The sequence below is a fragment of the Nerophis ophidion genome, linkage group LG14, assembly GCF_033978795.1.
Source record: "Nerophis ophidion isolate RoL-2023_Sa linkage group LG14, RoL_Noph_v1.0, whole genome shotgun sequence".
NCBI lineage: Eukaryota > Metazoa > Chordata > Actinopteri > Syngnathiformes > Syngnathidae > Nerophis > Nerophis ophidion.
In genome coordinates this window covers 19,510,442-19,537,680 of record NC_084624.1, presented here as the reverse complement: position 1 = coordinate 19,537,680, position 27,239 = coordinate 19,510,442, and the positions used below count along the sequence as shown (strand labels likewise).

General features: G+C 42.8%; 1 protein-coding gene and 1 long non-coding RNA gene across 2 annotated transcripts in view; one reads left to right on the top strand and one right to left on the bottom strand.

The window, feature by feature from the left end:
- Positions 1-27,239, bottom strand: part of ptch2 (patched 2) — a 42,810-nt gene that overhangs the window by 6,463 nt on the left and 9,108 nt on the right. The window contains exons 3-20 of the mRNA XM_061920060.1: positions 15,449-15,638; positions 15,310-15,379; positions 15,144-15,235; positions 12,731-12,839; positions 12,590-12,676; positions 12,399-12,520; positions 11,109-11,256; positions 8,962-9,093; positions 8,740-8,895; positions 8,583-8,675; positions 8,383-8,508; positions 7,418-7,784; positions 4,532-5,053; positions 4,032-4,174; positions 3,776-3,956; positions 3,424-3,704; positions 2,387-2,524; positions 1,431-1,573 (exon numbers count right to left, since the gene is read on the bottom strand). Coding sequence (XP_061776044.1) covers positions 1,431-1,573; positions 2,387-2,524; positions 3,424-3,704; positions 3,776-3,956; positions 4,032-4,174; positions 4,532-5,053; positions 7,418-7,784; positions 8,383-8,508; positions 8,583-8,675; positions 8,740-8,895; positions 8,962-9,093; positions 11,109-11,256; positions 12,399-12,520; positions 12,590-12,676; positions 12,731-12,839; positions 15,144-15,235; positions 15,310-15,379; positions 15,449-15,638 — 3,100 coding nt within the window. The remainder of the gene's footprint in view (positions 1-1,430; positions 1,574-2,386; positions 2,525-3,423; positions 3,705-3,775; positions 3,957-4,031; positions 4,175-4,531; positions 5,054-7,417; positions 7,785-8,382; positions 8,509-8,582; positions 8,676-8,739; positions 8,896-8,961; positions 9,094-11,108; positions 11,257-12,398; positions 12,521-12,589; positions 12,677-12,730; positions 12,840-15,143; positions 15,236-15,309; positions 15,380-15,448; positions 15,639-27,239) is intronic.
- Positions 1,456-12,950, top strand: LOC133568251 (uncharacterized). The gene is made up of 3 exons (XR_009809556.1): positions 1,456-1,698; positions 12,407-12,661; positions 12,767-12,950. It is a non-coding gene; the product is annotated as an uncharacterized LOC133568251 (long non-coding RNA).

Below are 27,239 nucleotides of genomic sequence, written 5' to 3'. Positions count from 1 at the left end.
CACAGGGACAACTATAACGCACTGTGACGTCCCCCCCCCTTCTCGTGTGCTATGACTGTGTGGCGTGTTGGCCATGGAGGCAAGCCACAAGAAAGAACTTGTGAGAAAATGAGAGAGGACTGCACTTAAAGGATAGGATAAAGCAGACAATGTGATGCTAAAAGAGGTAGAGAAGAAAGAATGGATGAAGACAAGAAGGATAACAAAGATTGTTACTGCTCAGCTGATGAAGACAAGAAGGATATAAACAAAGATTGTTACTGCTCAGCTGGAGCAGAGAAAACTTCATGACATGTTTCCTCATCCTCAGTCTGCTTCACTTCTAACCACACGGCTTTGAACCTACGCATATTCTTAAACTGACGTACTGGCGTTGAAATCCCATTTGGGCATTGTGCCCATTTACCCCCCACCCCCAGTCTTGAGAGCACGAGGGGCGGAGTCAGACCTCCAACAGCGTCTCGCTCTTTCGGAATTCTGTTGTTTATGTAAACTTTAATCTTTTCCATTCGCCGTCGGGGTCTGGGGAGTCGTATGTGAGAACCAGGCAGGGGTGTTTACGCATGTGTGTGAGTGTGCATATGTGTGTGTGTGTGCGTGTGTGTGTGGCGAATTAGGCCTGCTGTTTATTGGGCGCGTTACAAGGCCAGGAGATGTTTACTGCAGCATATTTACGCTCTGGACCTCCAGCAGAGATCCCCAGACCTCCTCACCTCCATTCTTCTCTCACAAAACAATCAACCAATCAGCACTGCACACCTATTACACCCCCCTTGCCTTCTGCACACAAACTGTGCTTTTTATGTGCTGCAGTCTGTGAGCTCAAGGCTGTGGTTTCGGGTTCTGGGCCCGAGACCGCATTCAGCTGAAAAACATTGAGCTATTTGCCTTTTTTTTTTTTTTCCACTCTGACCATGAAACGGCGGTAGAAAGGGAGAGCACGCACACAAATGCAGGACATCCATGTCTGTTGGTGGCCCACGCACCATCTGACAAATTTAGCCTCTTTTATCTGTACAATAGCAGCAAATAAGAAGGATCAGAGGAATGTTTGTGTGAGAGACACCACCCAGTGGGAGAACACTTCCATGTTTACCAGCAGCTGCAACACACCCTTCATGTTTGCCCCATTTGTTGTGTGTGTGTTTGTCCAGAGTGACAGAACCAGGTGCATGTTTGTTGCCGTGTGTGCGTGTGCTTAAATAGAGTATAACCTGCATGGAACTCTGACCCCCCACCAGGCTTGCAACCATCCCACAGTGAAGCAGGCCCCACACTCACACACCAGTTGGGCCACCCAATGTAACATATGGATGGTGTCACACGCACACACACACACACACACACACACACACACACACACACACACACACACACACACACACACACACACACACACACACACACACACACACACACACGGGTCTCACCTCATGATGAAGTCAAACTCAGAGCCCGCCAGCATGAGAACGCCCAGCAGTGTTGAAATGGCGCCGTCGACCACCGGGGCAAACACGTGCTCCAGAGCCAGGGCCGAGCGCCTGTTTCTGCTGCCAAGGGCTGTCAGGAAGCCCTGCCACAGAAGGAAAGGTGGAGAGGAGAAATGAGTCGCCCATCACACAAAACGTGGGCTTGTGGTGGCGAGGCTGGACCTGGATGAGTTTTGGGGCTGAAAGACGGTACGCTAGCAGGTCTGAGGTGGGTTTTTGGTATAAGACAAATCCAAATGTTCTGGTGTGACGCACGCGTGGCTCAACTACCACAAATTCCAGTCGAAGCCGTGACTATTCTCTTACGCTTTGCACTCTGCGGCTTATAAAACGAATGCGGCTGATTAACAGATTTTTCTTCTTTGCTGACGGGCATAAGGAAATATAAATAGTTAAAAAAAAAAACCAGACACTGAACAGGTGTGTTGTTGTTTGCCATCTTTTGGACAACTTCGCTCATTGCAGGTGCTGCGGTGTCCTCCCATTTAGTGCTTTCAACCAAAAGTAGAAGTGACGTTTTTCTTCTTGCCAAGGGACATGTAACAAAACATTAACATTGCTGTATGTATGCTTTGGACCCAGAAGATTTGGTCACATTTTCAGTAGACCCATTATAAATTCAGAAAAGAATCAAGCTGCATGTAGGTTTTTGTGACAAACAAGTATGTGCGCCAATCACTCTATCACAAAACAATAAGAGTTGTAGAAATGAAAAAAAAACTAAAGAAAGCCATGAATTGTTCTTTACAAGTCTATGTAAACTTTTTATTGCCACTGTATGATAATATATGGAAAAAACATGTTGTTTCTCAAATTTAGTGGGTATTTAGTTATGACCAAATAAGGAACGCACTCATTTGAATCATCAATGAATGGATTATTTGGGGCAGACTTACCAGTGCAATGTGAACGGTGAACTCCACTCCGATGCCCACCGAAGCGATGAGGATGACCACGGGGATGGCGCTGAGCTTGATGCCGATCAAACCCATGATGCCGAACAGCTCCACCGTCATCATGGCCAGGATGAACACCTGAACACACAGGAAGGGTGCTGGCTGAGAAAAAGCCTGATAAAATCGAGGTGAAGATGAAAGGTGAAGTGAGCTGAGCTCCTTTGCCTTTTAACCCCACGCCATCTTTGACCTTCGGGTTCTCAGCCGGGCGGCGTCAAATTACCCACCCTAGGGCTAACTCTCCTCCATCCCACCATGCTTTTCAGAGGTGCTCGTAATGATTGACAGAGAGCGAGACAATAGCGTCCTTCATGTCCATGTCTCGGCTGGCGAAGTCCAGTTTGCCGTGAATGTGAATACCAAGTGTAAATTAAAATGCTTACTTCATTGCTATTGATCCCGCCGGGGGGCCCCAGGTTAATTTACAAAAGGATAAAAGCCGTTTTTACAGCTCGGCCACAGTCAGGCTGACTAAAAAGCTTCCCTAGGCGGGCGGATGCACACATACGTGTGTGTGGAGCAATGGAAGCTGCAACTCTTCACTTCAACCCACCCCCAAATGGCTCCATTTGAGGGAGGGGCGCCAGCATGTGTGTGAAACGACTCCACACTCAGACTGGCTCACACAACCCCTGATGGATGGGTCGAGCGGGCCAAGGTCGCGACTGGGCAGATCCGTCCTGTCCCCCAACCCCTCGCTCTCCCTCTGACAAAAGCGGTGATGGAGTTGGAGGTAGAGGCTTTGGGAGGGCAAAGTCTTTCTAAGGCTACCCCTTGCCCACATTACAATGACAAAAGGTCCCCGTATGTGTGTGCGCGCTGGCCCTCCACTGAGAAAAAGGCCCCCCCCCCGCGTTGGACAAGGTTATTGAGCTGTGTTGAGAAGAAAGCGAGAGGAAGACACGAAGGAGGAAGGGGGCTAATGATGTTGTTGGGGTAGGGTGAGGCGGACAATATTGCATAAGTGGGCAACTCACGATGATGCCGGCCGTCCACGGGTTGAGCAGGAGGAGGGTGCAAACCAGGAAGGTGCACGCCAACACCACGCTGATGGACAGCAGGAACCAGTGTCTCAGGCCTATGTACTGCTCCCAGAACAGGAAGGGGTACCCGTTGGGGTAGTTGAGCACGCCCTTGCGGCTGAACTCGTCACAGATCGCCCGCACGCTCTCGATGGCTTCCACAAAGTCGCTGGCTTGCCGCAGGCCGTTCAGGTAGAAGGGGAACTGAGCGAACTCCAGGGTCTCTGCAGCTGGAACTGCCAGTCATGGAGAAAAAAGTTGGAGGTGAGGCGTGGTTCTAGACCGAGGATGCTACTGGGAAACTTACTGCGCAGATTCTCCCCGGTGGTGTCGTACTTGTCGTGGATCCACTCTCGAGGGTGGGGGTAGAAGTTGGCCTGTGAGGCAGCGTAGCCCAGAGGGTCGTTACTGACCCAGACCGTGAGGTAAATGTAGAACACCTCTGGGGGGATGAGACCCTCCGCATCCACCAGCCGACGAGTTGTCAGCTAGAGTGACACATGGAGGCGGGGTCAGAACACAGAAATACTGTATGTTGGCACTGGAGGGACCTCCTGTTGTACCTGGCTGTAGTTGAAGGGGTCTTTCTTGGAGCCGGTTTGGATCAGGAGTTTGTAGGCCAGAGCGCCATCCTCTGTGCCATTTCGGTAGCTGTCCGAGGTGATCCTCCCCGCCAGCCAGTCCGCGTCAAAAGCAGCCTGAAGACCTGCCAAAAGAGACGGTGGTTGTCATTTCTGCTGAAGGACAAGAGGAGCCTCCAAGTGTGTTTGGAAAATTGAAATATCAAGTTTCCTTTTCTGTCTGCTTTTGCGCAGCTGGCTTTGATTGAGCTGTTAGCTATTACTTCCTCCCGACTGGGCCTCTGACATGTCCTAGCCCCAGGACATGCAAAAGATAACCTCTGACCCTCCCCAATCTGTCTGCTGCCCCACCCTTGAGCCCAGGTGGACAGGGGTGAACTTTCACTCACCCCCCTCCCCCAACATTGACTGCAGGCACACCTGAACAAAGGTGTGCATCTGACCTCACGGTCACTGTATTCACATGAGAACAATAACAGTACCTCCAAGCCAGTCCTGGAAGTAGTGCAGCCACATGCGCGGCAGTCTGCCGTCGCCGTTCCTGACCACGTAGCGAACAGAGTTGAAGGCGTTGTGGAGCTGGATCAGAAGGCGCTGCGAGCGAGCGTAATCGAATCCGTCCATGGTCACCAGATACATGTTGTAGAAGGAGAAATACTTGAACTGGGCGTCGATGAAGTTGTACTCCTTGGTGTCACGCGGCACAATGTCAGTCAAGTAGAGGCCATCATGCACCATGGTGGTCCCGTACAGGCTGAGTCCCAGCAGGCCCAGGAAGAGAAGGACCACCATGGCTTTGCTCTTGGGCTTGAGTAGCAGCGGGGCATATTTGTCCCTGGCAAAGTGGGACAAGTTCCAGTGGAGGAATGGAAGCGGAACGCACTTCTTTCGCAATTTGGAGTCCTCCACCTGGGCGAGGAGGTCCCGCGTGGAGCTGGAGGTAGGTGTGAAGAGCTGGGAGTCGTAGGCGTCCTGAACCGCAGTGGTGGGTGTTGGTGTGAGAGCTGTGGAAGAACACGACAAAATGTCAGTTGTCTCACCAGGGGTGTCCAAACTTTTTCACACTGAAAAATCTAAGCAGGTGGTAGCCATTTTGATATTTTTTATTTTCAAAACCAATACCATTTTTTTTTCCTTTAGAGCTCACCTCAAAGGGTCTCAGTCCTAAAAATGTTCAAAACAAGTCATTTAAATCCATTTCACATCTAGTTTTTTTCATGTCATTTTGGGGAAAGAAACACATCCTTTTTATGGAAAATACACACAGTAATTGGAGCCTGAATTAGGCCACTAATTTACAACTAAATTGATTATGATTCATTATTATTTTTGAGGAATTACAATTTAAGAAAATTACAAAAATTCTTGAAAGGGCCCCACTTATTTAAGCGTTACTTTGTTTCGTTTTTTGCTTTCAATGCCAAAATGTCCAGATCAACTTCAGATCAATCTGTCGCTTATAAGTTTTTAATATCTTTTTATGTTTTTTTTTAAATCTTTTTCAACGTGGAATATTTGATGTGAAGTAATTTGAGCCTTAATTTTAGGCCAAAATTTCAACATTGATTTTGATTGATTATTATTTTTACGCAAGGACAGTTTAAAGAAAAATCCAATAGAATTCTTAAAAGGGCTCCACTCATATAACCATTAGTAAAAGGTCATACATATTTTTTTTTCTGTGCTTTCAACGCCAAAATCTCTAGATCAGGGGTCACCAACCTTTTTGAAACCAAGAGCTACTTCTTGGGTACTGATTAATGCAAAGGGCTACCAGTTTGATACACACTTAAATAAAGTGCCAAAAATAGCCAATTTGCTCAATTTACCTTTAACTGTATGTTGTTGTTAATAATTAATGATATTTATATTTGTGGAAAAACTGATCATCTTAATGATTTCTCACAATAAATATGTATAGAAACAGATAAATATATATATAAAAAAAATTGTATTTCTATCTGTCATTCCGTCGTACATTTTTTTTCCTTCTACGGAAGGTTTTTTGTAGAGAATAAATGATGAAAAAACACTTAATTGAACGGCTTAAAAGAGGAGAAAACACGAAAAAAATAAAAAAATTAATTTTGAAACATAGTTTCTCTTCAATTTCGACTCTTTAAAATTCTAAATTCAACCGAAAAAAATAAGAGAAAAACTAGCTAATTCGAATCTTTTTGAAAAAATTAAAAAAAGAAGTTATGGAACATCGTTAGTAATTTTTCCTGATTAAAATTTATTTTAGAATTTTGATGACATGTTTTAAATAGGTTAAAATCCAATCTGCACTTTGTTAGAATATATAACAAATTGGACCAAGCTATATTTCTAACAAAGACAAATCATTATTTATTCTAGATTTTCCAAAACAAATATTAACAAATAACTTCAAAAGACTTTGAAATGAGATTTAAATTTGATTCTACAGATTTTCTAGATTTGCCAGAATAATTTTTGGGAATTTTAATCATAATAAGTTTGCAGAAATATTTCACAAATATTCTTCGTCGAAAAAACATAAGCTAAAATGAAGAATTAAATTAAAATGTATTTATTACTTTTTACGATAAAAAAAATATAAAAAGTACTTGAGCATTGATTTAAATTGTCAGGGAAGAAGAGGAAGGAATTTAAAAGGTAAAAAGGTATATGGGTTTAAAAATCCTAAAATAATTTTTAATGTTTCATTTTTCCCCTAAAATTGTCTTTCGGAAAGTTATAAGAAGCAAAGTAAAAAAATAAATGAATTTATTTAAACAAGTGAAGACCAAGTCTTTAAAATGTTTCCTTGGAATTTCAAATTCTATTTGAGTTTTGTCTCTCTTAGAATAAAAAATGTTGAGCAAAGCGAGACCAGTTTGCTAGTAAATAAATACAATTTAAAAAATAGAGGTAGCTCACTGGTAAGTGCTGCTATTTGAGCTATTTTTAGAACAGGCCGACGGGCTACTCATCTGGTCCTTATGGGCAACCTGGTGCCCGCGGGCACCGCGTTGGTGACCCCTGCACTAGATCAACTTCAGATCAATCTGTCTGTTGATGGGGGTTTTTTGTCCAAAAAAACATATTTTTTTATGGCAAACAAAAAAATGCATTGTTTTCCCCAAAAAATGTTTCAAAGTGGACTATTGATGTGAAGTAATTGAAACCTTTTTTGGCCAATAATTCCTGACAACATTGATTGTATTTGAATATTAGTACAGTAAAAATAAAAAACAGCCCGCATGGCAGCATTGTGTTATTAAAGCCAAAATTGCAACTTTTTCTTGTCACAATTCAACTGTTGGCTCTTTCATTCACCGTTTTTTTGGAAAACCATTTTTACAATGTGCCGCACTTGGGTCTCCATTATGTTTTCAGTCCTTTACCTTGCGATTGGGAAGCGGGGCAGACAACGATGGACGTGGGGCTGGTGGAGATCTGAGAAGTGGGCGGGAGGATGGTGACAATGTGCTGCCCGGCCGCGTCGCACTGAGTGAAGGCCTGCACCGTGGTGGTGATTTGCGTGCTGGTGGTGATGGTGGAACTCGTCGGGTAATGATGTGTGTGCGTGGGCGGCTCCGAAGTGTCCGACATTTGGTGGGGGGACAGGTGGATGACCCGGTCGGCACAAGGGCTGTACAGGCAGCACAGGACATCCAAACGCTTGTCTTCACGTCGGTGGAGGTCCAAACTGAGGATGGCGGGGAAGATGAGCAGCACCATTGCGAAGTTAAACACCACTACGATGGCCGCCTGCAGGGAAAATTAACCACAGAGAGGAAGGAGATAAACAAAAGGAGATTGGGAACATGTGAAATTACAGACACTCTGGAGCGAGTTGTATTTTTTTTTCCAGCATCTCCGACCACAGTCCTGAGAGGAAAGTAATACTTTGGTCCAGGAACGCAAAGCAGGCCAGACAGGGAGAGAGCTGACATGATTAGAAAGTATATATACGTATAGGTCTGAGCGAAACCATCAGCCTCCAGCAGGCCTCACTGCAACCCCCCAGCTGACGTGTGTTAGCAGCAGTGTGTGTTAGCAGCAGTGTGTGTTTGTGTGTTAGCAGACCACCCAGAGTTAGTCACACATCACAGCAAACTGCCTTGACCGCCCAGTGATATACGGATCCTCTCGCTCTCTCTCAGCGCTGATTCTTCCACATTGCACGCACATACAGACATGCACACGTTTTTGAAAAAAAACAAAACATTGGCGCTCTTGTTGCAGCAGCAGCAGCCATAAAAAGGAGGGAACAAAGCCCTGAATAAATGTCACTTCTCTTAAGTTATCCCTTTCACTTTCAAAGGAGCCACAGGGCTTCTTTGTGCGTGCGAGAGAGCAAAAGTACCTGCAAGGAGAACGCTCGCAGGGCCGGGATAGGCACGAGGGCGGCCATGAAGAAGGCCATCATGTTGTTGATGGAAGTCAGAGCCACGCTGGTGCCCGTGCGACGCAAACAGTCGCCCGTTCGCTCCTGAGTGGTGAAAGCACAAGTTAGAGGAAAGGACAGAGGAGGGGAGGAGAGGAGAGATGAGGAAAGGAAGGTACCTTAAAGGGAATGTTACTCCCAGCCTCTGTGAAAGAGTGAGCCAACAGAAACATGTCATCCACACCGATTCCAAGTGCCAGGAAGGGAAGGACCTGGGATGAGAAGCACCAAGGCTCAGCGAGAGTGACGGCATTAGAAGGTGACATCACCTTGTACCTGAGTGGTTACAGCATTGAAGGAGAGTCCCAGCAGGGAGCACAGACCCAGGCCCGCTGCCACCGACAGGGCCACCAGCAGCACGCCGGCCAGCCCCACCGCACCCTGGGACTTGGCACAGTCCCACCTCAGCATGGTCACGCAGGCGTAGGCCAGCTGGAGACGGAGTCAAATCTTCAGTAATCGGTCATATTTGATGAACAAATCAGCGGCTTCGCTCACCATTAACAGGTACCCTCCGGCTACCCGCAGGACGCTGACATCAGAGAAGGACTTCATGATGTCATTGAGGGTGGTGGTGGAGAAGGCGTGGATGGACTGACTGGAGTTTGAGGGGATACTCTGGTGGACCACCTGAGGGATAAACAGTCCATAAATCACCACAAAGTACCTCCGGATCTCCTGTTTAGCATGAAGGGATTGTCCACCTCTGCAACGTGAAGACAAAGGTGTGTATTTAACGTGGAAGTACCGCCAGCGCATGCATGTCCCTTTCAACGCCACCGTATTTGAACGGAAAGAAAAATCCCTTTGAAGGAAAGACGGATGTGTGTTTTCACGTATGACAAGCGAGGAGTAATGAGCACAGATGCCAGAGGTTGCGGGGTCAAAGGTGGAAGGAATGGGATCACATGACTTTGAAGGCCGCAGTGAACACGCTTCGTTTGCAACATTGTTGTTTTACGCTTCCTTGTAGTTGGTAGGAGTGTGGTTGTTGTCACTTCCCAAATGTCATTGGACCCGCCTCCTCTCAGTGGAGCGTAAGAAGGTGGACGTATGTCATCATTGAATGAATGCTTAAAATCTACACGTTTTCTTCCTTGTTAAAAACAGCTGGAGCCTATCCCAGCCAATCACATGGCACACATATACAAATATGTATTCATACTCACAGAATCCAGACAATTTAGAGCACAGTTATTCAACTCAATTGTGGACTTCTCCCTTCATTATTATTCATATTTTGTATATTTCAGAGAACCAGCATCCTCTACAGTAGACATTAGATTTTGGTTCATTTATTTTGTCAGAGTTACAGGAGCGCTCTGCTGTTTTTACGGACCTTATGCAAAAAAGCTAGTCAAAGATCATCTCTATGAAAGCCCTCTAGTGTTTTGAAGACTCTGCTGCAAAAATGTGAGTCTCTCACCAGTTTTTCCAACTGAACTGGCGGGCCACCATTTAAATAGCCCAAATGATGAAAAAGCGATGATCTAAAACTTTGGGGAATACCACTAGTATAACTAGAGAAATTGAAGAAATGACTACTGACTGCATCTGAAGTAAACAAGATACAGCGACACCTTAGTTACATTAATCACATTACGAAAAAAAAAAAGTGAAAACACTGACAAAAAGGAGAGGACTCAAAGAGTTTCTCTGTGAACGCCTCAGTTGTAAATCTCAAATTAAATTTAAAGTACCATAGATTATCACACACATACTAGGTGTGGTGAAATGTGTCCTCTACATTTGACCCATCCCCCTTGTTCCACCCCCTGAGAGGGGAGGGGAGCAGTGGGCAGCAGCGGTACCGCGCCCAGGAATAATTTTTGGTGATTTAACCCCCAATTCCAACCCTTGATGCTGAGTGCCAAGCAGGGAGATAATGGGTCCCGATTTTATAGTCTTTGGTATGACTCGGCTGATGTTTGAACTCACAACCTACCGATCTCAGGGCTGACACTCTAACCACTAGGCCACTGAGTAGGTTTGAGTACATTTTGACCCCAGGGTTTTTTCTATGACCTCATCCATCAAGTCATTGTCATCTCAGGACATTCAATCAATCGCAACTGGACTGTTTGGTTTGTGTTAGAAGACGTTTGGTCTCTAATCCGAGTGGGCTGGTTTTTGGAGTACGAATTTTGGGGGTTTTGGCAGCAGGCGCCAGACTAGATGTGACCAATCTAAGTCTATGACTCCATGTGACCAATCTAGGTCTATGACAAGATGTGACCAATCTAAGTCTAAGACTAGATGTGACCAATCAAAGTCTATGACAAGAACTGATGAAGTTTACTTGGATGAGAGACCAAATGTCTTCTAAGACAACTTAACAGTCACAGGTGCAATGGATTGAAACCCTGAGACCCAAAAGTTGTGTTTGCTAGCAAGGCTCAAATAGCAATGTGTTTACAGTGGTCCAAGTTCCTCTAGAAAACAGGAGCATTTACGAATGTTTTTAGGAATGTTTGTCTCTCAACTATTGAACTGAGTTGATGAGGCCTGCACAGGGAGAACTTTAGGACTCCACAAGAGATTCAAAGCCTCTATCTCCTGACTGTGAGGCCAACATTCCAACCGCTTGCCCAGCTTTAATGATCATTCATTGATGAGAAATTAAAAATAAAAGTAAATCTTCCTACCTCAACAAACTTCCTTTGCCAAGATTCCAGAATGGCCGTAGCCTTCTCTTGGTTCCAGTTGATGTCGTGGATCTCGTAGTCGTCCTTAAAGTGCTCATACAGCTGCTTAGGGCTCATCAACAGGAACATGGTTTGGAGAGCCTCAGCGCTGCAGAAGAAGAAAAAGAAAACACTTAAAATTAGATTCAGAACACGTCTGAGAAAGTTTAGCTTTTTTTAGTGAGTGTGCTGAGAAGTCTGTGTTGTCCTCGAGATTACAAGAGCTTCAAAAGAAGAAGGTGTTCCTGGTATCTGCTTCATCTGATCTTCTGGGCTGACATTACACATCTCCAAAAGGTTTTCTTGGCAGAAGCGGGGCTCGAAGATTATGTAAATCACATCTGAGTGTAAAGTGGGACTCTTGCACATGGACCAGGAATCATTCTAAACTCTGTTAGGACCCGTTTGGGTGGCAGTCTGGGCTCTGACACGATGCGATTGCAGTCTGGGTTCTGCCCCAATGTGCTCTGACCCAATGCAATTGCATTCTGGGTTCTGACTCAATGCTCTTGCAGTATGGGTTCTAACCCAATGCGCTGGCAGTCCCTTTGTCAATGCACTTGAGAGTTTCTTTTTGACAGAGTTGACTGTTGAAATATGTGAATTCTTCTTTAGTCGCTTAGACCAGGTCTTCCTAACCTTTTTGACCTCCGGGCCCAACGTTTCCACTCCAGAGGGTCCCGGAACCCACTCAGATATTGACATGAATTAGTAGTCTTGATTTTAGCCACGTTAAATTATGATATCGAACCTACAGTTTGCAACCTCGCCAAACGATATTCATTATTATATATTTAAGATATAAAGCTGACAGTAGGATTAAGTCAGGCTGATTAGGGAAATAAACACTAACCAAATATACTGGAACTCATTAATTGGCATACAATTATGTTGTGCTAAAATAAATCAACTCAATAATTAATTTCTTAACTAAACTGTCAATAGTAACTTTACCACTTTAGTCATAATTTTTTGCCCTTAAGAAACTGTAACTTTAGCACCTGACTTCTTCTTTTTGAGATTGTTATTACTGCCACAAGTGGTTAAACAGTGTATTACAATGTCAATGCTGGCGACCTAGCCCTATGGTTAAGAAACACTACAAATGTTATCTTTAATTGGTCTGCGTTGCAGCCAGGTCACGTAGGAAACCGATCCACCGGGTATTTCGAGCATGTATCTTCTGGGTTATTAGGGCCTGCACAGATTCCACAGCTGATGGACAGCTGCTTCCTTCTAAAATAAGCTCACCTTTTCAGAGCATCCTGGGTGTTCCTCACGCGCCCTCCCAGGATCAGCTCCTCCTGCCAGTGCATGAACTTCTGGCTGAAACCATGACAACCGCCTCGGAGATGCTTGGCAATATCCGGGCTCTAAAGAAGAGCAGAAACATGATTTTTGAAGCCATCTTTCTCGCAGCTTCCAAGAGCATCAAGTCGTACCTCCTCTTCTTCCTTGTTGGGCGCGCTGAGAGGACAGTCGGGGTCTGACGGCTCCAAACAAGGCCTGTTCATGTAAGCGTGGCCCACCTACACAAGCACACCTTAGCCAACAGTAGACACCACAATAATGGTAGAACCTACCTGGGCTTTGTCCAACATCTCCTTAAATCCTTCCAGGGACGTGAACTGACTGAGTTCCTCCATCAGCTTGACGGGATCCAGATTCATCCACTGGATGTCCGGCATGCCCCTGAGGAGAAAGCACAGAAGATGAACATTTTGCACCGTGGAGCAAGAACCGAAGATGTACATTTTGCACTGTGGAGCAAGCACGGAAGATGATAGAATAAAAGCTTTCTCAAACAGGATGAAATGGCCGTTATTATCCTGTTTCACACTGACACAATCCTCCATGCCACAACAATTATTTCTGCCTGCCAAACATCTTGATATGGTTCTTGGAGAGGTAAGAGCTAAATCAAAGAGCAGATAAAAAGGAAGAATCCACAAACTTGACTGAAGCAAGATTGTCCTCACACTCTCTCTCTTGTCTTGCTGCCATAAACAACAAACGGTGGCTGCTTCTCTACAAATAAAAATACTCCCACAATGCATAATTAATAACCGAAGAGAACGCAAGCGATGGCGGGGTGCAACATAACAATGTCCTTGACATAAACACGTTTCCATTGAACTCTCACTTCCGGTACTCTCTGACAGCGTTGCAAAGAAGAAGTGCACTAGTAGCCGCCATGTTGCCTCTCCGTGTCTTTCTCCAGGGACTTGAGCTTTGAATGCCGCCCGTTTTATTTGTTGGACAACTTGGGAGAATTAGCATGAGAATGGCGAGTGTTAGCCACCAGCCCCCCCTCCTCCCTCCCACCCTCCGCCCGGGCCCCTGCACTGATGGACCCTCACTCGTAAACTGAAAGAATGCTTACCATTGTCTGACCCAAAGAGCTGCCCTGTCGGCTCTACCAACCCAACCACCCCGCGCAGCCATCTCCCTCTTTCTACTTTCTCTTTTTCAATTTCCCCGCCCCCCTCCTCTTCCTCCCTAAAAGAACTCTATTAGGATGGCCGCTGTCACTCAAAAAAACCACACTACTGAATCTTTCCATCACACCCCAAATAATCACCTTCCCTGGGGTCTCCATAGGGGTCCAACATGGCATCACCAGCTATCTAACCCGATGCTGTCCTACATAACTTTTGTTTAAATTTTTCTTACAGAGGAATAAACATTTACAGTCTTAGCAATTTATTGTAACGAAAAAAAAATGGTGCTGGCATGTTAACTTCAGACTACGAGGTAGACTACGAGCTAAATTTGCAGGCTAACAGCTGCTAGTTAAGGTAGCATCACCTGCATGTCACTTTTATTGTAAATGTTTAATGGGTCAAATGATCAATAATATAGTTGAAATAAGGTATACAGAATTAGGCAAAAATACACTTTTAACCTATTATGTTGAACAAAGGTGTCTGCTCAGGCTATAAGCTAACTTTGGCAGGCTAACAGGTGCTACTTCACCTGCTTTATTGTAATGTAATGTTCAAATAAAAAGAGTCAAATTAGAAATAATATAATACAAATGAAGTTTAACTATTGACAACTTGTTATTTGGATGAAACAAGGTGTTTGTGTAGTAGCTTTCAGGCTATGCGCTAACCTTGGCAAGCTATCATAACATTATGTGATTTTTATTCATGTAAATGTTCAAATAAAAAGAGTCAAATGAGGCATAATCTAACACAAATAAGGACTGATGCATAAATATTTAACTAATACACATTTAACTTTTAACAGCATGTTATTATGGTGACAAAAGGTGTTTGTGTGGTAGCGTCCAGGCTTTGCGCTAACTTTGGCAAGCTAGCAGGTGTTAGCTAACTGCTTATGTGGTTTTAATACAAAAGTTAACCATTTATCTATCATTAAACAAAATAAAACTACAATGGTTAAATCACAAACTAAGTAGCTTTTAGGCTAACTTTGACAAGCTAACAAGTGTTAGTGTTGTAAGCACAATACCAATGGCGCGCAATTTGCAAAATGCCCAACCGCATTTTGCAAATTTAATGTCAAATCAAATAAAATAAAATCAAATCAAATGTTTATTGGATTCATCACTATTCAGTGTACATCCACGACTAAACCACTTACTAAACTACCAGCAAGTGTGGATTCAGGCCGGGTGGCCTATTTCAAGTTCCAGGTAACCCTACATTATTATATTTCATAAATAGTAAACCAAGTTGTGGTAGTAGTTTAATCAGTAGTTCTGTCGTGGATGTACACTGTATAGTGATGAATCCAATAAACATTTGATTTGATTTGATTTGACATTAAATTTGCAAAATGGCAACTGCATTTTGTAAATTGCGCGTCATTGGTATTGTGCTTACAACAACAGCATTAACACCATGTTATACAAAATTGTTGCTCATTCATGAAAAGCTCAAAAAATAAATAAAAAGGCTTTACTGCCAAGGTGATGACAGAAGTATAGCTGTTTATGTAGTATTGAAATGTTCTGAAGGTGAGACTTACGGGAGATAAGCGGAGCCTCCTTGCAGCTTGGCCCCTTCCCAAAAACAATCCAATGGAGTGATGATCATACAAGGGAAGAGCTTGTCAATCATCTGCAGCAGAAAGATCAAATGCATATCATTAAACATCAAGAGCAAATACAAATAATAATAATGCAATGACTTACCCTTTCTATCATGACATTTTCTATTATAGGGACTCCAGATTTATAGCATATTTTGTTGAGATCCCAGGACCTGGGAGAGCAAAAATACATCAACTATTTATATGAAAAAAAAAAAAAAACACAGGAAGTTGTTACTTACTTTCCAAACAGTGACACCTGCACCTTGCTGGCAGACAGCGCCGCTTCCATGTGAAGCAGCAAAGCATGCTGGGTAAGAATATTGGTGCCCTCTTCTTTGGGGATCTGGATAAGCATCTGTGAGGTGAACATGGACTCCTCTCCTTGCTTGTCTCGGGTGTAGCTCAGCTCCTGGCTTACTCGGCTTCCAGCTGCAAGACAAATACAGGAAGGAATGAGCTTCAAACACGTATTTGCCCAACAACGACACACACACACACACACGCACACACACACACACACACACACACACACACACACACACACACGTTTGCACCAAGGTTAAGGCACTTCACACACCGGCCAGAAGAAATGACCAATACGAGTTTCTCATTGGCTCCTGTTATCACACACGTTAGCCCTGATGATCACTTCAACAACAACGTCAACACACCAACAACAACAAAATCACCTCGCTTTCTTTAGGAAATGTCAGTTTGCAAGATGCCAAGACAGTGTAACACATGTGTGACTATCTGTTACTGTGTCAAACTTCAATAGAAGAAGGAATGACTTCAATGTATGTTTGTTTGTTTAATCTGGAAACAGATTTGACACTTTTATTATTAAACTGAGAGAAATAAGAAAATATAAAACAGTTCTATTTTGCTTTTGGTGTAAAAACACAATACTAACTAAACATATAACACAATATATTTTGTACTCCAATGAAAAAATAAAATGTTTTAACACATAATGCAGTGATTATCCAACTTTTTTCACCAAGTAGCACCTCAGAAAACACTCTCCAACTAGTAGACCTAAGTATTCATTAAGTACCACCATAATGACATTATAGTAGTGTAGTAGACCGAAGTATTCATTAAGTACCACCTTCATGACATTATAGTAGTGTAGTAGAGCTAAGCCTTCATTAAATACCACCATCATGATATTATAGTAGTGTAGTAGACCTAAGTATTTATTAAGTACCACCATAATGACAACGTTAAAATACAGTAGTGTAGTAGACCTAAGTATTCATTAAGTACCAACATAATGACAACGTTAAAATACAGTAGTGTAGTACACCTACGTATTCATTAAGTACCACCATACTGACAACATTAAAAACAGTAGTGCAGTAGATTTAAGTATTCATTAAGTACCACCATGATGACAACATTAAAATTCAGTAGTGTTGTAGACCTAAGTATTTATTAAGTACCACCATAATGGTCAGCATTAAAATACAGAAGCTTACTAGGCATAGGTATTCATTAAAAACGAGGACAAGGTTTTTTTTGACAAGTATACCTAATATTTTTGGGCACTGTAACACTGTCTGAACAGTAACACTGGGTTTGAATATAGGAAAATACAATTACTTGGTGTGCCACTAGATGGAACTTGTGTACCACTAGTGGTACACAAATCATGGTTTCAGGATGACTGACATAACATATTGATACAGTAAATAGAACCAATCAAGTTTGATACCAACTTCGGTACTTTTGTGTGTGTTTGTGTTAATACATTTTCATTAGTTTTACAATCACATCATGTTTTTCGTGTAACATTGAGCTGATGATAAATGTTGTATTATCTTAATGTCTTACACTTCTGAGTTTCATTTGCAAGTACAGTGTTATACGCTAGACTTTGCATGCAGTTGCAATTCCAAGACATTTGAAGGCAGTAGTGTTGTGTTGAAAATCTAGGAGGTAGTCTTTGAGGTAGTCTTTGCCATTAAGATCATTCTAGTCTATTACTGTCCCTTAAAAAGTGTTTATACTGCAAGTATCATATTTATTTCACAGCAGCTGTTTGATTGTCACAGGCATCTGAGTTGTACTGTAGTTTTCATTTACACATTTGGAGGTGTTGGAACTGGTAACGGAAAGTGATAACATAACCTGGAGATAGATAGCCCGTTTGCATGTGTTTGACCCTAACCAGTGGTCACGGCATGGAAAAGTGGTAACGTCTGATGTTACGTCAATCGATATTCGGTACTACCCACAGAATTGGGTCAATCCCTGTAAAAGTACCCACTTTAGTACCTAATAGTAACACGGTACATACGATGATATAAATGCTAAAATGAGCAATTAGATTAATTAATATGCATACTTATTCAAATAGAAATAAACTCATGTATTTGTGGAACAAAATGTAATATATTGTGTAGACATTGTCCCATGAAGGGTTGGTGGAACATGCACGGATGGTGGCGCTGCACACATGGATGGTGGCACTGCACACATGGATGGGGGTCAAGTGGACATGAAACATGCCAAACGGACGTGAAACATGTGCATGTGCCAAGTGGACATAAAACATGCCAAATGGATGTGAAACACGTGCCTGTGCCAAGTAAACATGAAACATGCCAAGTCGACATGAAACATGCCAAGTGGACATGAAACATGTGCCTGTGCCAGGTGGGTATGAAACATGCCAAGTGGACATGAAACATGTGCCAGAGCCAACTGGACATGAAACATGCCAAGTGGACATGAAAGATGCCAAGTGGATAAGAAACATGTGCCAGTGCCAAGTGGACATGAAACATGCCAAGTGGAGATTAAACAAGTGCCTGTGCCAAGTGGACATGAAACATGCCAAGTGGACATGAAAAATGTGCCTTCCTGTGCCATGTGGACATGAAACATGTGCCTGTGCCAAGTGGACATGAAATATGCCAAGTGGAGATGAAACATGACAAGTGGACATGAAATATGCGCCTGTGCCAAGTGGACATGAAACATGCCAAGTGGGGATGAAACATTCCAAGTGGACATGAAACATGTGCCAGTGCTAAGTGGACATGAAACATGCCAAGTGGACATGAAACACGTGCCTGTGCCAAGTGAACCTGAAACGCATGTCTGTGCCAAGTGGAATGAAACATACAGGGTGGACATGAAACATGCCAAGTGGACATGAAACATGTGCCTGTCCAAGTGGACATAAAACATACCAAGTAGACATAAAACATGCCAAGTGGACATGAAACATGCCAAGTGGACATGAAACATGTGCATGTGCCAAGTGGAATTGAAACATGCCAAGTGGACATGAAACATGTGCCTGTGCCAAGGGGAACTGAAACATGTGCCTGTGTCAAGTGGACCTGAAACATGTGCCGGTGCCAAGTGGACCTGAAACATGTGCCTGTGCCAAGTGGACCTGAAACATGTGCCTGTGCCAAGTGGACATGAAACATGCCGCGCTGGATCACAGAGTCTTCCCCCCTTGCTGTCCCGCTACATGACAATAGCGAGGAGAGCGGGCCTTTGGAAAGTATCTCCTCCCTAATTCTAACTCCTGTCACTCATTTGGTCACTTTCAGCACTCCATCCCGACATTACCTCGTCTTATTCTTAACTCCTTGCCAGAGTCTGTTGTCGCCCCAAACCCCAAAACCCTGGAGAGGCCCAAAATTGATGGGGTGAAAAGAAAAAACAAAGCAGGAGGCCAAAGAAAGTGTGAGATCAGGCTGGAGCTGGGGTGGCCCCCTCGGAGACGCCGTTGCACGTTCACGGCTTTAATTACCTTGAGGATATCGCATCACCTCGTTTATTTGCAGTCGCCCGTGCCATCCTCAAAATGGACATTCCTCTGAATGTTGACACAGACGTTGGACGGCAACAGGTCATTTCCTCCTGGCTCCAGTGGTTAGCACTGGAAATGATCCAGCAGGGATGCCGTTTTTTCTTTTTGAACGTTCTCAACTCCTGTTTCAATGTTGTCTCATTCTGTAACTGGAATTAACATTAGTGGCGGACACTATGGGATGTGGTCAAACTGCACAAATACTTATATATTTATTTTCCTTAATCTCAGGGGTCAGCAACCCAAAGTGTTGAACAAGCCATATTGTAAACAAAAATACAGAAAAAATTAAAGTGTGAAAAATTAAAAATTATAATGAAAGCAACACATGATGTAAGTGTGTCTATATTAGCTATATTAGCCTACTATCAAAATGACGTTAAAAGTTTTATATAAGTGTTATAATGAAGGCAACACATGATGTAAGTGTGTCTATATTAGCTATATTAGCCTACTATCAAAATGACGTTAAAAGTTTTATATAAGTGTTATAATGAAGTCAATACATGATGGAAGTGTCTAAAAGAGTTATATTAGCCTCCTATCAATAGATAGAATAGAATAGAATGTACTTTCTTGATCCCTGGGGGAAATTCAGCACCACAGTTTGCTCACAATAAACAATGATAGTAATAAATAATATCCATCCATCCATTTACTACCGCTTATTCCCTTTGGGGTGGCGGGGGGCGCTGGTGCCTATCTCAGCTACAATCGGGCGGAAGGCGGAGTACACCCTGTCGCCACCTCATCGCAGATAATATATTATGTATATAATATATGAATAATATAAATGTAATTTACATATATTCTACATTTAAGTGCAGTCAAGAAGGAACATATGCATTATACAGTCGGTATGACGGACCTCCTGTGTCGTTCCGTGTTGCATTTTGGGAGTCTGAGCCTTCCACTGAACGTGCTCATTCTCTCTGCAAGGTCCGAGTGTAGTGGGTGGGAGGTGTTGTCCATAATGGCTAGGAGTTTTGCAAGACTTCTCCTCTCTGACACCACCGCCAGAGAGTCCAGCTCCACTCCCACCACGTTACTGGCCTTCTCTACTAACTGGTCCCTCACTCTTAGCCTGCTGCCCCAGCAAGCCACGGCGTACAAGAAAGCGCGCGCCACCACTGACTCGTAGAACATCTTCAACATCTTTGTACAGACGTTGAAGGATCCTAGCCTCCTGAGGAAGTAGAGTCCCTTCTTGTAGAGGGCCTCATCGTGTTTTGACCCATTCAGCTTGTTGTCCATGTGTACTCTGAGGTATTTATAATCCTTATCCATGTCCACATAGACCCCCCTGATGGAAACAGGGGTCGCAGGAGTACTCTTCCTCCTTCCCAGGTCCATAACCAGCTCCTTGGTTTTCGTCACATTGAGCTGGAGGTGGTTCTTACCACACAATGTGACAAAGTCCTCCACCAGTGCCCTGCATTCCTCATCATCACCATCCTTAATACACCCCACTATCGCAGAGTCATCAGAAAACTTCTGAAGGTGGCAGGACTCTGACTGATAGTGGAAATCGGTAGTGTAAATGGTGAAGAGGAAGGGGAAGATGACTGTGCCTTGCGGGGCCCTGGTGTTGCTGACCAGCCTGTCAGACACACAGTCCTGCAGTTGCACATACTGTGGTCTGTCAGTCAGGTAATTGACAACCCAGGACACCAAGGCTCCACCTGCATCTTCTCCAACTTCACACCCAGTAGCCCAGGCCGTATAGTATCGAAAGCACTGGAGAAGTGGGGGGGGGGGGGGGGGGTCATTAAAACGACTTTAAAAGTTTATATAAGTGTTATATAAGTGTTATAATGAAGATGTAAGTGTCTATATTAGTTATATTAGCCTACAATCAAAATTACTTTAAAAGTTTTATATAAGTGTTATAATGAAGACAACACATGATATGTCTATATTAGTTATATTAGCTTAGTATCAAAATTACTTTAAAAGTCTTACTGTATATAAGTGTTATAACAAAGACAACACAAAGTGTTTATATTAGTTGAATTAGCCTTCTATCAAAATGAGTATGTGTTGCAGGATGACGCAAATCGTCGCCAGAAATTAAAGTTAAAGAACCAATGATTGTCACACACCCACTAGGTGTGGTGAAATTACTCTTTGCATTTGATCCATCCCCTTGTTCCACACCCTGAGAGGGGAGGGGCGCAGTGAGCAGCAGCGGTGGTCACGCTCAGGAATATTTTGGTGATTTAACCCCTTATTCCTACCCTTGATGCTGAATGCCAAGTAGGGAGGAAATGGGTCCCATTTTTATAGCCGGGGTTTGAACTCACGACCTACCGAACCCAGGGCGCACACTCTAACCACGAGGTTACTGAGCAGGTCAACAGAAATCTTGAAATTGAATATTTATTCTACAGATTTTGGAAAACATGAGTAAAACTGAGGCTTCTCAGAAGGTGAGATAACTCCTGGAAGTGACTGTCTTAGAATGACCAAAGGTATAAATGTGTGTGTCCAAGTTAAAATGAAGTTCTAGTGGATTTATTACAATCTTTGCCAGCTGGATAATGTTTGCTTTGGTCTGGAACAACATGGCACACAAACAACTATCATAAATGCAGCCAATACAACATACAGATAATGTGTCGTGAGACAAAAGACAATCATTAAATACACAAAGGACATACACGTAAGTAAAGGAAATTAAATGAGCTCAAAAATACCTACAAACGAGGTATAATGATGCAACATGTACATACAGTAGCCTAAATAGCATGTTAGCATCGATTAGCTTGCAGTCATGTAGTGACCAAATATGCTTGATTAGCAATCCAACAAGTCAATAACATCAACAAAGTTCACCTTTGTGCATTCGCACACAGCATAAAACGTTCGGTGGACAAAATGAGACAAAGAAGGAGTGGCATAAAACACGTCTTTCTGTGGCAGCATCAGAGAAAGTTGTACATGCAAACAAACCACGTTGAGTTCAAGGACCGACGAAATTAGTAGGACAAAACGGTGCTCGCCAAATACTGTAATCAGTGAAGCATGTCTAAAATAAACAGTGGGATTTATAACAATTAGGAAGGGTTGAGTGATGTTCGTCCTCCTACACAAACCTTATTAAGAGAAAAAATTTCTTTTTCCCCTCATCTTTTTCCTATTTCACACATTTTTTTCAAAAAGTTCCAAGGAGCCACTAGCGTGAAAGAGCAACCGGTTCCCGATCCCGGCCTTATCCCCTAAAAATGACATACAAGATATATAATAACCATACAAAATGAAAACGTTTTGGGTATTTTTACTTCAGTTGGTAAACAATAACAAAAACAAATAAAAAAGGGTAAAACAATACTGATACTACATTATGCTCGATCCACCCATTCCAGTACACATTCAAGAGCTCTGGCTTAGCGGTCAGCAATGCATTGTCTTATGTGTAGTGTAGCATGTTTAGCAAGTCCTGGTCATGAACTCCTCCAGGTTGTAAGAAGGTTTATTGCAGGTGAGGTTTAGTGATTTAGAATAGAATAGAATAGAATGGGGTTTTATTGTCATTATTACAGTGAACAGGTTCGAAGAACAACGAAATGAGAGCAGATCCCCTAAGGTGCATACACAATAATATATAAATATAAATAGTAAAAGAGATAAAAAAGAATATATATATATATATATATATATATATATATATATATATATATATATATATATATATATATATGCACGAGCATGTATCCATACACATGCATGTAAATGTATATACATATACACATACATATATACACATACATACATACATATTTATACACATATATGCATATATACACATATATACATATATCTACACATATACACATATATACATACACCGGTTTTTATATATATATATATATATATATATATATATATATATATATATATAAAGTGGTGTAAGGTGACAGGTAATTGCACATTATTCTGTTTCACAGTCCAGTATTATTGCACTCATTAAGATGCCATTTGGGATATATTGCAAAATTATTGCACATTATAGTCCGAAAAATAAAAGACATGACACATGAGGACATGAAGGACACAATGTTTACACTCAGAAGTTGCGCATTGCTAGCAAGGACAACGGTGTGTTGTTTTGTTCCCCTGTCGCTGTCCAATTTGTGGTCCACAGCTAAATGTATTATTAAAATACATTGTTATGATATTAAAATAGTATTGTCTTTATGGTATGTAATACATCCTCAAAGTTGTATAAGCCGTGTTACTTCGGTAACACACATACTAAAATTGGAAATTGGAACCTTAATTGAATGGTCAGATTTCAGAAGTTTTTCAACTAGTCTTGCTCCAACTTTAAAGGCATGTGCCTGTCAGGCTACCAAAGGTGCGCACCAATTTCCATGGGCATTCGGCGACACGCCCTAAAAATTTTTGGGGAGAAATTTCAAGTCACTCCAAGTTAGGGGGGTGTAAAAACAGTGCCACCATGTGGTGTATTTGTCAGGAGAAGAAACACATGTTGTGGTTACACAAACATGACTTTGAAGTCACCATTGATTGAGCAACAATTCCACACAAAATGTTTACGGATTATTTCATCCAACTGCCCCCTTAGCCCCCCCCCCCCCCAAAAAAAAAGACAAGAGTGCAATATCTTCCATGCTTGCGCGTCTTTGACATCTGTTAAACCTTTTTTGACATTTCAAACGTTAACCTCTACAGCGTTTGGGGTTTTGATGCGAACAGGAACTGGGTGGCTCTGAGAGAGAGACTCTGTAATTACAGGCCTGCTGAAGTAAATTATAGCTATTTGTGTCTCCTTCCTCCCATCTGGACCACCCAAGCTCTCTCTCTCTCTCTCTCTCTCTCTCTCTCTCTCTCTCTCTCTCTCTCTCTCTGTTTCTCCTCGCCCTGGTCCGGCCTCAAACACCTCAACACAACTCCACTAACCACTTCTCTCTTGTCCTCTCCTCTTTCTTCACTGCCGTGCCCCCACACTCTCTTAAAGAGACATTTCCTGGAAAATTGAGTTCTCCTTAGGGTATATACAATACATACATTACATACAATATACATAAAAGGTGTATTTTTATACATATATAAGAAAAAAACCCTTAAAGTAAGGAGACTGTGGTTTTAACAGTTGTTCATTCACAACAGGAGCACTTTGAGGATTTAACTGTGAGTCCACGGTGGTAAAAGTGAATAAAGATTGTCTTGACAAAGGCATTCTTACACTGACTTTAAAGAGCTTCATTTCCCAACGTCTGAGAAAGAAAAAACGTCAAAACAAGCCTTGACATGGCTCCGTGACTAGGCCGTGCAGACATAATGTTTGTATGAACGTCTGTGTGCTCAAACGTGTATATGTGTGTGCGTGTATGTGTGTGTGTGTGGTCCGGTATAAATGCTGGGCTCCAACTAGTCATTTCCTCTCCTTTGGACCCTTCCCTTTGGAATAAAACACAACACTCAGATTTCCCTATAGCTGAGAAAACAATATATATATATATATATATATATATATATATATATATATATATATATATATATATATATATATATGTGGTGAGGTCCAGGCCTATAGTCCCTGGTTCCAGAACACACTAGGTCAGGCCAGGCCACCTTCAGAGTTCAGCGTGGTAGATTAGCTGGATTAGGGGGGGCCTCTGAAAGGCCCCACGCTGTTCTGGAGGAAGACCCCAAAAGAGGAGAGCTGAAAGCTGCTTCTTCTTCTACCTGCGACATAAGTGCTTGCTTCCAAGCAGGGACACAAGTAAATTAGACAAAATGTCTTCTTTTGAAAAACATCCATTGTAAAGTCACAAGGACTACATTAGTTTTGCAGTTAGTATCTTTACAGCATTTTACTGTAACTGCAAAATAGTGATTTTACGGTTAATGACTGTAACTTGCACTAGTAGTAACTCTCTGGGTTATACAACACACCTACTGCACACCATTGCGTAATGTCATCTACGGAACCCCTGAAGAGGCAAATTAGTTTCAATTGACAGTCATTTGCTGTGATATTACGAGGGATGTGCCAATCAATGGGTATCGGCTGATTGGGATGAAAAAGTATGTGATTATTGCCTTTTAAGGCCGATCCCCTCTGCATTTTTTTTTAGATTCTTAAGTATCATTACGGGCTTCACGGTGGAAGAGGGGTTAGTGCGTTTGCCTCACAATACGAAGGTCCTGCAGTCCTGGGTTCAAATCCAGGCTCGGGACCTTTCTGTGTGGAGTTTGCATGTTCTCCCCGTGAATGCGTGGGTTCCCTCCGGGTACTCCGGCTTCCTCCCACTTCCAAATACATGCACCTGGGGATAGGTTGATTGGCAACACTAAAATTCTGTGTTGGCCCTGCGATGAGGTGGCGACTTGTCCAGGGTGTACCCCGCCTTCCGCCCGATTGTAGCTGAGATAGGCGCCAGCGCCCCCCGCGACCCCAAAAGGGAGTAAGCGGTAGAAAATGGATGGATGGAAGTATCATTACCAACAATCATCACGTCAATAGTGTAGTATCAGTACATGATTGATACCAGACCAATTGAGTCGATATTTGTATTTTTTAAAAACAACTTTTTTTGTGATTGTTTACAAACTTTGGGAACAATTCCTTGGACAAATGAGGACGGAAGGACTTCAACACATAGCAGATGGTAGTTGAGTTATTGTATAACTCTTGACTTTGTTGTGATGCAATACAAGGGACTAAGGAATGCCATAAATAGCATAAATACATGAAAATGGGCTGATTGATACAATCCCACTCATGGATGATTGGGATCGGCCGCGTAGAACCCTGATAGGAACATCCCTAGACATTATCGTCTTATTGAGAAAAAACAGTTCATTGTTGTGAAATATAAATATGTTACAGTACTGGACTGTGCTAATTTGTTACATTACATTCATTGATATCCCGAAAGAAAAATACATTACACACAGGACAGGACCCAGTCCACATTCTTGAAGAACCAGTCTCCCTTTGTCACATGTGGACCCAGCAGAGTCCGATGGGCCACCCTTCACGTACCCTTTTGTCATTTCTTTCACATGTTTCTCCAACAAACAGCGGAATCAAATAAAGCCAGACATTTTTTTCTCTCTTCTCTTTCTCACAACAAACGGACCAAAATGTTCCCAGCCTGTAAAACAATGCCAGACTGGAGGCCGCGAGAGTTTTCAGTGTAGAAGGGGGTGTGCTGGCACTCGGCGAGCTGACCCAGGAAAATACTGTCTTCTGTTTTGCGCTGGTCTGTTAGCGAGGGTCAGAATAGAATCCCCATCCATACGTGGATGTGAGAAAGATCCTCCTGGCCAGAGGAACAGTAGAATTTTTTTTTGTTTCACTTACATTCTATTCAGACGTGCACATCAATTTCCACCAGAGTTGGCATTTAGGCACTTTCCATTTCCATATGTATAGGCTAATTATGCTAATCATGGGCAGTGTGGAAAATAGTCACATTAGACACTCCACTGAGCGCTAATACTGCTTAATGTGTGCTTGCAACATACATTCATCCCCGCCTGAAAGGCACAACTTTTCCACTTTGCTGGTCTCATTCACAGCAGAAATGAATTTATCATTTCTTTCCTCTCCTTCTTTTTTACAGCAAGAAACTATCCAGTCCTCCCTCCACGTCGCTCTTCAAGGTTTTATACCACGGCGCTGTAAACGCTGCAAAGGTGACTGGTGTCGCTTTATGTCGCGCACCGCAAAGACAAAGCGAACTCCTAGGCGAGCGGGACGAAGGGGGCCGGCCACTTTCCATCAGAACGCTTTTATCTGTGGCTCCTCTGACAGTTTGGACTTTGACAGGCTTGTACAAGATAGCAGCAGGCTTAATAATCACCGTTAAGAATCTCTGCATGGAGGACTCCAATGTTGATTAGTTGAAGTAATAGAAGCAACTTAGAGCGCAGTACTCGGCTGCAACCAGCAGAGGCGCTGTTTCAAGGAGACAAGCATGAAGTCAGCTATGGGAAGTGATGGCGATATTATGCTCTAATATCCAATCTCAAAGCCAAATATCCATACTTTAGTAATAGTGGGGGAAATAATTAATTTTTAGATGCATTGCAATTCCGACATAGGTAGACATTAGTAAACGTCAATAATCGATGTATTTATTGTAAATAAATTCATGCAGACGGTTGTAAAGTGAACCTCACCCGGAGGTCCGACATCTATTTTATGGTCACGCATTTCC